General features: G+C 41.4%; 1 protein-coding gene across 2 annotated transcripts in view; it reads left to right on the forward strand.

Moving 5' to 3' along the window:
• Window positions 1–10,808, forward strand: part of LYST (lysosomal trafficking regulator) — a 160,712-nt gene that overhangs the window by 57,428 nt on the left and 92,476 nt on the right. For both annotated transcript variants that reach the window (XM_007452943.1, XM_007452944.1), the window contains exons 19-21: window positions 208–345; window positions 6,254–6,452; window positions 8,656–8,787. In XM_007452943.1, coding sequence (XP_007453005.1) covers window positions 208–345; window positions 6,254–6,452; window positions 8,656–8,787 — 469 coding nt within the window. The remainder of the gene's footprint in view (window positions 1–207; window positions 346–6,253; window positions 6,453–8,655; window positions 8,788–10,808) is intronic.

Below are 10,808 nucleotides of genomic sequence, written 5' to 3' on the forward strand. Positions count from 1 at the left end.
GCACAAACCCGTGTCCCCTGCATCGGCAGGCGGACCCTCAACCACTGCACCACCAGGGAAGCCCTAAGATTTACTTTTTCAGACAAATTTAATCTTTGACCCTGAATATATGCACAGTGTTAAACTGATGTATTGCATGTCTTCTAAAAAGCATGCAGCATGTTTTTCAGTAATTCTGTGCTAATCGGTATGTGTTTCTTTTCTCAGCAAGGTGTTTGGGAAACTCTGCTGGCAGCCCTAGAAGTCCTCCTCAGAGCGGATCACCAGCAGCAGATGTTTAATATTAAGCAGTTACTGAAAGCTCGAGTGGTGCATCACTTTCTACTGACTTGCCAGGTTTTCCAGGTACTTTTCATGTAACTTTACTTCTGGAGATATTTTCTGCGATGATTTCTGTTTAATAACTCAATGCTATGGACTCAGATTTTTGAGGGACTTTTAGTGAGGTTATTTTCTGTCTGCCCTACCCTCCAGGATCCCTTCTTTCAGCTGGTAGTATCGGAGTTTTTTAACCCCTGCCTCTTGTAGCTTGACCTTTCCTAACTCCGTTACAAAAGAGCAACTACTAAATTCCAGAGATATTTCTTTATGTTGGGGTAAAATAATAATTTTGTAGTCTCTTGGACATCAACAGTAGTGATATTTTAACTTGTTCCATATTCCTTAAATAACAAGTACCAGTATGTGTTGTTTTAATAAGTGCGTATTTGTTGAAGATCTGTTATATGTACTAGAATTAGTATACTGAAAATATATCAAAAATATTATATCAGGGCTTCCCTGGTGGCACAGTAGTTGAGAGCCCGCCTGCCAATGCAGGGGATGTGGGTTTGAGCCCTCGTCCGGGAAGATCCCACACGCTGCGGAGCAGCTGGGCGCGTGAGCCATGGCCGCTGAGCCTGCGCTCTGGAGCCCGTGAGCTGCAACTGCCGAGCCCACATGCCACAGTTACTGGAGCCCGCGCGCCTAGAGCCCATGCTCCGCAACAAGAGAGGCCACCGCAGTGAGAGGCCCGTGCACCACAAAAGAGAGTGGTCCCCGCTCGTCATAACTGGAGAAGGCCCGCGAGCAGCAACGAAGACCCAGTGCAGCCAAAAATAAATAAATAAAATAAATAAATTTGTTTAAAAAATAAGTTATATCAAAAAGTGGCACTATGGGGCTTCCCTGGTGGCGCAGTGGTTGAGAGTCCGCCTGCAGATGCAGGGGACACGGGTTTGTGCCCCGGTCTGGGAAGATCCCACATACCGCGGAGCGGTTGGGCCCGTGAGCCATGGCCGCTGAGCCTGTGCGTCTGGAGCCTGTGCTCCGCAACGGGAGAGACCACGACAGTGAGAGGCCCGCATACCACGAAAAAAAAAAAAAAATGGCACTAACTTCACCAGTCACGTCGTAGGGCCTGTGCTGCGGCCTGGCTTCTAGTTCAGTTATTTTCTCTGCCTTCACTGGTGTCTGGTTTTAGCTTGGTTGGTGTATTGAACTATTTTTCAAGTTAGTTTGATTTTTCAGGGTCTGAGGCATATATTAGAACTCTATCAAGTCAGATAAGGACAGATGTTCCATGGGATCAGTAATCGTTTCTTTGTTTTAAATGCCTTTGTTTCAGTTGCACTACTGGCTTCCTATTGTACTTGGGATAAAATCCAAAATCTGTGACAACTTCTGTAAGAAGGCTTATAGGATCTAGCCACCGCTCCAGCCGCATCTTATACCGCTGCGGGCCCACCCCACCCCCAGCCTTGTTTCCCTTCCTTAAACAAGTGAGCCTCTTTCCCACCGCAGGGCACGTGATGTTCTTTCCGACTGAAAAGTTATCCATCCCATTCTTTTCATCTGGCCAACTCCTGCTTATCCTTTGTGCCTCAACTTAAAATCACCTTCCTGAGAGAAGCCTTCCCTGCCCTTTCTGTCTAAATTAACCCTTTCTCCTTCCTGCACTTACTCTCACTCTGGCCATATACAATTTGTTAGTTTTATGTCATTTAGGACATTATGGTTTATTTCTCTCTGCAAACTTCCTGAGGGCAGGGATAAGGTTGTTACACTTTGTTGATCACACTGTAATCCCAGTACCTGAAACACATAAGCACACAATAAATAATTTTTGAATGAATGAATTGTGAAAAAAACAAAACAAAAGCATTTAATGCCTTTCTTGGCCCCTGTGGTAAATGAGACTATTGTCTTCAGGAATACAACACAGTGATCTCTCAGACCCCTTGCTTACTGAATGTTTTATGTATCATCTATGGGTCAGTTTTCCTCTAACTCACTTTCTTTGTCTAAACTTGTTGGCCAGTTTTAAGTGAGTTCATATGACAGTGTGACAGTCTTTTCATGTCAGAAAAGTGACACTTATCAACTTGGAGATTTCAATAAGTATTCTCACTTGCATTTTATTTATAAAAATGCTAGAAAAATTCAGGTACCAATTTCTTTTAATGAAAGTATATTTCTTCACCCCTCTTTATTCAGAGAGCCTGTTTGTCAAATTAACAGTTATTTATTAACGATAGCTTTATGTTAGGTATTGTGAGAAATATATAAAGACTGGAACTTAGTCTTTGCCTTTAAGGTATTTGAGTGTAGTTAAGGAAGATTAATAAATTGGCAGTATATTGGTTGTGAGGCAGTCTCTTTAGTCCATGAGTACAGTGTAAAGTACCTGTAGGAGATTAAAAATGGGAGTGTAAAAGTAAGGAGCAGCCAAAGCAGTCTTGAGGGGAAAAAAACGGAGCTAGAGGAATTAGACTCCCTGACTTCAAACTATACTACGAAGCTACAGTAATCAAGACAATATAGTACTGGCACAAAAACAGAAATATAGATCAGTGGAACAGGATAGAAAGCCCAGAGATAAACCCATGCACCTATGGTCAACTAATCTATGACAAAGGAGGCAAGGATATACAGTGGAGAAAAGACAGCCTCTTCGATAAGTGGTGCTGGGAAAACTGGACAGCTACATGTAAAAGAATGAAATTAGAACACTTCCTAACACCATACACAAAAATAAACTCAAAATGGATTCAAGACCTAAATTTAAGACTGGACACTATAGGGCTTCCCTGGTGGTGCAGTGGTTGAGAGTCCGCCTGCCAATGCAGGGGACACGGGTTCGTGCCCCGGTCCGGGAAGATCCCACATGCCGCGGAGCGGCTGGGCCCATGAGCCATGGCCGCTGAGCCTGCGCGTCCGGAGCCTGTGCTCCACAACGGGAGAGGCCACAGCAGTGAGAGGCCCGCGTACCGCAAAAAACAGAAAGGACTGGACACCATATAACTCTTAGAGGAAAACATAGGAAGAACACTCTTTGACATAAATCACAGCAAGATCTTTTTTGATCCACCTCCTAGAGAAATGGAAAGAAAAGCAAAAATAAACAAATGGGACATAATGAAACTTAAAAGCTTTTGCACGGCAAAGAAAGCTATAAGCAAGATGAAAAGACAACCCTCAGAATGGGAGAAGACACTTGCAAACGAATCAACGGACAAAGGATTAATCTCCAAAATATATAAAACAGCTCATGCAGCTCAATATTAAAAAAACAAACAACCCAATCCAAAAATGGGCAGAAGACCTAAAGAGACATTTCTCCAAAGAGGACGTACAGATGTCCAAGAAGCACATGAAAAGCTGCTCAACATCACTAATTATTAGAGAAATGCAAATCAAAACTACAATGAGGTATCACCTCACACCGGTCAGAATGGACATCCATCAGAAAATCTGCAAACAACAAATGCTGAAGAGGGTGCGGAGAAAAGGGAACGCTCTTGCACTGTTGGTGGGAATGTAAATCGATACAGCCACTATGGATAACAGTATGGAGGTTCCTTAAAAAACAAAAATAGAACTACCATATGACCCAGCAATTCCACTACAGGGCACATACCCAGAGAAAACCATAATTTAAAAAGACACATGCACCCCAATGTTCATTGCAACACTATTTACAATAGCCAGGTCATGGAAGCAACCTAAATGCCTATTGACAGGTGAATGGATGAAGAAGATGTGGCACATATGTACAATGGAATATTACTCAGCCATAAAAAGGAATGAAATTGAGTCATTTGTAGAGACGTGGATGGACCTAGACACTGTCATACAGAGTGAAGTAAGTCAGAGAAAAAGAAATATCGTATATTAACGCATATATGTGGAACCTAGAAAAATGGTACAGATGAACTGGTTTGCAAGGCAGAAATAGAGACACAGATGTAGAGAACAAACGTATGGACACCAAGGGGGGAAAGTGGCGGGGGTGGTGGTGGTGGTGGTGGTGGTGGGATGAATTGGGAGACTGGGATTGACATGGATACGCTGATGTGTATAAAATAGAGAACTAATAAGAACCTACTGTATTAAAAATACAATTCAGAAAACAAAAGTAAGGAGCAAATAATGGAGGAGATGTAAAGGCAATTAATAGGGCTTGGTTCTGTTTAGATAGAAGCTGCAAAAGAAGTCAAATATGCAATGTAAAATTTCAAGCTGGGAGACCAGCAGAATGATTGTATCATCAAAGAAAGCAGGATTGAACGTGAAGTGAGTAAGACTTGAGCATTGTGCATGTGGGATGCTCAGCGACACTGACCGCCAGGCACTTGGATGTGCAAGATTGGAGCTGGGGAGAGAGTAGAACTTGTTTGCATTGATGTGTTCGTGAAGCCATGGGGATAGAGAAGCACTACAGGATACACAAATGTAGTGAAAGGATCATAGGGAGTTGAGGTTTGCGTCTCAGAAAATATCCATTTTCAGGACATGAAACAGGAAGAAGGAGCTGTTGAGAGAGATATAGAAAGAATAGTCCAAAAAAAAAGAGTAGTTGAAAAGGTAAAGAAGTACCAGGAAGCCCAGCAAAGTGAAAGCCAAGCGTGGGCAGAGGGAGGAGAGCCTGCGCAGACAGAGGTGGTCTCCAGAACCAAATGAGGTAGAAAGTTCCAAGGAAATGTGGTCAGACAGAAGGCCATCAACTTGGAAATTCTTCATGGCTTATAAGATTTCAGCGGAGTGAAGACTGCAAGAAGCAGATGTCTGGGGACTTTAGGCAGCATGTGTGGTGGATCACTGGAAGCAGTGAGAATTTAAAAGTGTTTTTATCAAAAAGTCCAGCAGCAGAAGAAAAGAGAAACAGAATGTTAACAAAAGCTTCCCAACAGGTCAAGTTAAGGGATTTTTTTTTTTTTTTTTTTTAAATAGGATACCAGTGACTATTTGTAAGGAGTCAGTGGAGAGGGCAAGATTGAAGAAACATAAGCTGGGATGAACTTAGGAATGAATAATTGAGGTTAGGAAGTCACAAGGGGTGCGATTTAGAAAAAAGACAAATGGCTGTGGCAGAAATAACGCTGAATTGCAAGTTACGACACCTGTATTCTTGGCTTGGCTTGGCCACTCGGCCATTGTGAGATCTTGACAAAGGGGTTTTGTGCTTACTTTTGTAGACTCGGTGTTCTCTTCTTAAATCTGAGGTGGTAAGACTAAACTGTGTCAAAGTTAACATCTAGATTTTACGTTTTCTGATTGAGCAATACCCAAGAGCAAATGAAGAACAGTGGATGTAGAGATACATTGCATATTTGGACAGACAGGAAACATGAGGAGGTTTACCTCTGGTAGCCTTGATCTAGAGGCCAGCTGCTACCTATTGGGGAGGTTACGGTTGGAGAATATAAATAGTTTATTTATATCCATCTTTATTTTTGGTAATTACGTGGCCTTCTGCCAGGTCTCATTATTCCAGGCAGTAGATGATGCAGTAGAAAGGGATCAGAGGTCTGAGTCTGAGTTGATGGCTGCACCACTCTGACATGTTTTCTATGTGGTTTAAGTTAGTCATATAACCACTTCGGGCCTCCGTATTCTAGAAATGATGGATAAAACTTCTCAGAGCTGTTGTGAGAAAGAACTTTGTAGACTGGAACATAGTGTATTCATGTAATCGGTTTTGTCTATCAGAACATTTCCCTTCTGAACCCATAGTAGTAGCAGCAGAGGTAGTAGTCGTGATGAGAGCACAAATAGTAGCTAACATTTATGTGGAGACGTTGGTGTTAATGAATTTTGAGAGCAGGGTTGCTTGAATTGAGGAATAGCAACTCAATTGTATGGTAAATATGGTCAGTCTGGAGTAGTAAACCAACACAGTTCTGTCTTAAAGAGAATTATCTTGCTTCAATGAGAAATGTTAGTTAAGTTGACAGTTCTCTTTAAATCTAAAGAGAGTGTTTATCTTTTTCAGGAACACAGAGAGGGGCAGCTTACATCCATGCCCCGAGAGGTTTGTAGATCATTTGTGAAAATTATAGCAGAAGTCCTTGGGTCTCCTCCAGATCTGGAATTATTGGCAGCTGTCTTCAGTTTCCTTTTAGCAGCTCACCCTCCTACCAATACTTACGTTTGCCATAACCCTGCAGGCTTCTACTTTTCTTTGCACATAGGTAGGTATGATCATTTTTGTTAGGTCTTGGCTGTTTCCACTTTTGTTTCTTCCTTCCCGCTTGATTTGTGTTTGTTTGATATATATTGAACGGCCTCTGTGCTAGAAACTAATTACACACTGGGATTGGGACAGGGCAGAGGGCCATAAAATGAACCAGACATAGCCTCTGCCTTCAGAGGGCTTAAATGCCAAGAGGCAAGGGGAGATATATATGCTGAAATAATTATAATAAGAAACAATATCTGGTAAGTACATAAGAGATGCAAAAGAAGAACTAATTAGATTTCAGAAGAGTTAGGGTTTCATCGGACAGGTATGGAGAGAGATTTAATAGATTAATATCTGCCATGGGCATTGCGGAATTTAAGTAAAATTTAATAGGTAGATTGGATAATTAGCATTCCAGGTGAAGAGAATGACTTAAAGGGAGGAAAGATAGAAAGAGGAAATAAAGAATAATGAATTTTACCTAATATAGGGGATTTATAAAGGAGTAGTGAGAAATAATACCATAAATATAGTTTGGGACCATCATTTATTCCACCCCACCCAAGCTCATATTAAACGAGTCCTTGAATGTAAGATCAGAGAATTTGAACTTGTATTCTAGTTGGGGGTAATTGAAGGATTTTGTTTCGTTGTGTTTGTTTTGAGCCAAGCAATACGATGTAAGTAAATTATTAACAGTAAAATTCAGTATAGAGAAACCACCTGCGTAGAAGTGAGTTGAAGCTCTGGGAACAGATGAGACCACTGAAGAAAAGTGTGGAGAGAGAGAGAGAAGGAAAAAGGAAGCTAAGGATGGAACTGTTGGTGATATTACTATTCAGAGGGTGGAACAAGAAAGAGTAATCTCAGCGTAAAAGAAAGATAGAAGAATCAGAGTTTTAAAAGAACTAGGAAAAGGTGATGTGGTAAGAAAGCAAGCAAGAGTATATCTGTGAGAAAGCTAGATAGTAAATTTAGAGAGGGAAACCGGTTGTCCAACAGCCATTTTAAACAATATAATAAGTGAATAAAATGATTCCGCCGCAGTAAAAATCCAAGTGAAATTATACAGCATGACTCTGTGTTAGGTTCAGCTAACATTTAGTGAATAAAGCAATGCCAGGATTCTGGTAGCACTGGGTTGTTGCAACGATGAGTAAAATGTGGTCGCCTCCCTTAAGGAGTTTACAGTCTAGTAGAGGGGAGAGAGACAAACAGGTAAGTATAGCATGTGGAAAGCACAACGATGTCAGTATTTCATTTTGGGTAGCATAGAGCATGGCGAGGGGATATTTCCCGGAGGTGGTGACGCCTGCCCTGAGTCTTAAAGGCTGAGTAGGAGTTGAAGGGAGAGGAGATTCTTGTAGCGGTAGGGAGGCAGCAGAAAGCCACTGGAAGGCTTTAAGCAGAGATTGGCATTTCATAGAGAGAAGGCTGGTAGCTATGAGGATTTGAGGGTGACCAGAGGTCCGTCACGGATACCATTTAGAAGTCCGAGGTAATAATCCAGGTGAGGGGGATTAGAGCCTGCCTTATAGCGCTATGCTAGGGATGAGAAGAGTTCCAGAAACAGAAATAAAGTCAATGGAACCTGGAGACTGACTTGACATGGGTAAAGGAAAGGTTGTGGTCAAGGGTGGCTCCTGGATCCTGCATGGGAAATAGGTACTTCTACCAAAGGAACCAGAGAACAGCACAGGAGGGAATTTAGGGCAGAAGGATGACTCAGATTTAGATTTGTTGCATTTGTGGTGCATTTAAAAAAATCAAGCAGTTGAATTTAGAAGTAGGAAGCTCAAAAAGGAAGATTAAACTGGAGGTATCAACTTTGGAGTCATATTGGGGCTGTGTAAAAATAGAGAAGACACAGCCTTTCCCTCAAGGAGTGAATTGATGAACAGTCTCCTTGGAGAGATCATATTAGCGTATAAAAAGTGAACAGTTAGCTGCTAAACTATAGGAATAACTATAAGTACAGTTAGAATTCAAAGAAAATAGAAGTTAATGTGGCTAGTAATAGTCAACAGAAGAATCCAGAGTAAGAAGTTGTAGAGTGTCCTCACGTATCAAATGCGCATTATTATAAAGGATGCCGTTTTTTCTTTTTGCTTTGAACATCTTTTTGTAAACATTTGTATTTAACGACTTGCTTTTAAAGTTATATTTTTGTTTTATCCTTCTTTAAAATTGTCTGAAAACTTTTGTGATCCTAGATGGCAAGATCTTTCAGGAGAAAGTACAGTCAATCATGTACCTGAGGCATTCTAGCAGTGGAGGAAAGTCTGTTACTAGCCCTGGATTTATGGTAATAAGCCCATGTGGTTTTACCGCTTCACCGCCTGAAGGTAAACAGACAAACGAAAACAATGCTGAAAGTATAACCCTTCTGTATTTAGTTCTGAATATTAATAGATAAAGTGTACATGTTTTAGCAGCATAATAAAACCTGATATTCAGTATAAATAAATGGAAGGCTAAACTTAAAAATAATAGAATATGTTTACGGAATCCATTTCACTACTTTCTGATATCCGTAACTCACACTCAGTATAACAAGTGCCTCTCAGGAGAACTTAGGGAGTGGATGAGGCTCATGCCCTTTTGCTCTGGGATTCTCTCTCCCCTTCTGTCATAGTCATTTGTCTTTCATTAAGCTTCTGATTTATTTTCCCATTTTCTTCAAAAGCTTTGTTTGGCTTACTGTCTCCTTTCCACCTGAACTCATTTTAGACAACTTCACTTGCCATGGGAGTGGCCATCCGTACTCCAAGCCTTGAGCCTGGGGACCGTCCCCTCTACTTTATCTACCAGTCTGCTTGCATCTGTCTTAGACACCATCAAAGAACGCTTCCCACCCGTAAACCTCCCGTCTCCCACTCTCTATGACAATTTCCTATCCTTCTGGTTTCTTTATCATCCTCCCAAGTTCCCTCTGCCTGTTTTCCCCCTCCAGCCTAGATCCCATCAGCCAATAATTTTATTTCTTCATTTTCCTTGTCCTCTTGGCCTTTTAGCACGCTTGACCTGAAAAAGTCGAACCTTTCCTCAGTCTAACCATCCTCACGCTGCTTAGAATTCCTGCCATTAAAAGGGTCTGTGGCATAGTTGGCCTTTTAATGCTGCCCTATACTTTTTTCTGTATATTCAGAATCAGTTGCCTCTTCTATCTCCATAGCAAGTATATTCAAGTCTTTAAGCTAACAGTACTTTTCTCTCCTCCTAGCTTGCTCTTAACAGACAACCTCATCTCTATTTTTATAGAGAAAAAATAGGTACATGTCTCCTGGTTGTGAACTGACTGTATGTCTTTTCCTTTCCTGACTGCCATCCTCTCCCAGACTGAGACATTCCTTCTCCCAGACTGTTAGTCCCACCTACTCTTGTCTCCAGCTCCAATACAAATCATTAAATAGGCTGGTAAGATAGAGACATGGATAGATAGGACACAGTATCTGGGTATTAACCTCCAGTTTTCCTTCTCTCCCAAAGTGTTTCAGTTATTCTCTAGCACATTTTATAGCCTTTTATTATAATATTTTAAGGCTATGTTTTAATTAGTTTTATTTGGAATTTCATAGGAAGTGTCATTTTTTTAAATCATTGTGCATCACTCTGAAACATTTTCTAGTACAGTCATGCCCCCCATTTTTTCCAGGTCGTTTGAGCAGTCTCTTTTGGCAACCTTATTCCGCCAGCCAAAACCCAGAAATAACTAGGAAAAACTTCTGAGCTATGGAGCTGTTTTATTGCCACAAAGCCTGAGCTCTGAGTAGTTCAGCTGGTTAAAATGTAGATCCCTGGGCCCCTGCCTCACACGTTCTGATTCAGTAGATCTGGGGTGGAGCCTGAGAATGTGCATTTCGAACAGTCACACAGCAGTACTTGATCCCCATGCTCCTGGCCCACAGACCATACCTTGAGTAGCATCCACTTATATCCCATGCACTAAGGATGAGAGTGATTTTTCTGGTCTCCTCCTACACAGAATATAAGAAGCAGAAAATTCGAAAGCTATGACAAGAAGAGGAAAAACTGTTTCTTCTCAGTAATAGCGGCAAAAAGTGACTACAGAAAGGGAGGAGTGAGAGAACAGTCTAGGGACATTGAGCCTAGTAATAACAACACCGAGTACACCTATCACTAACATTTATTGAGCACCTATTATATGGCAGGCACTATGCTAGGTGCATCATGGATATGATCTCACTTAATCCTTAAAGCAGCCTTGCAAAGTAGATGTTCTGAACCCTCATTTTACATTTGCAGAAGTGAAGAGTCATCTAATTAAATGATTTACCTAAGCCACCTAACTAGCTGAACTATCGCTTGAATCCTGTTATATCTCGTTGCAAAGCCCACACTCTTT

This window comes from Lipotes vexillifer, unplaced genomic scaffold, assembly GCF_000442215.2.
Source record: "Lipotes vexillifer unplaced genomic scaffold, Lipotes_vexillifer_v1.1 scaffold1088, whole genome shotgun sequence".
NCBI classification, from domain to species: Eukaryota; Metazoa; Chordata; class Mammalia; order Artiodactyla; family Lipotidae; genus Lipotes; species Lipotes vexillifer.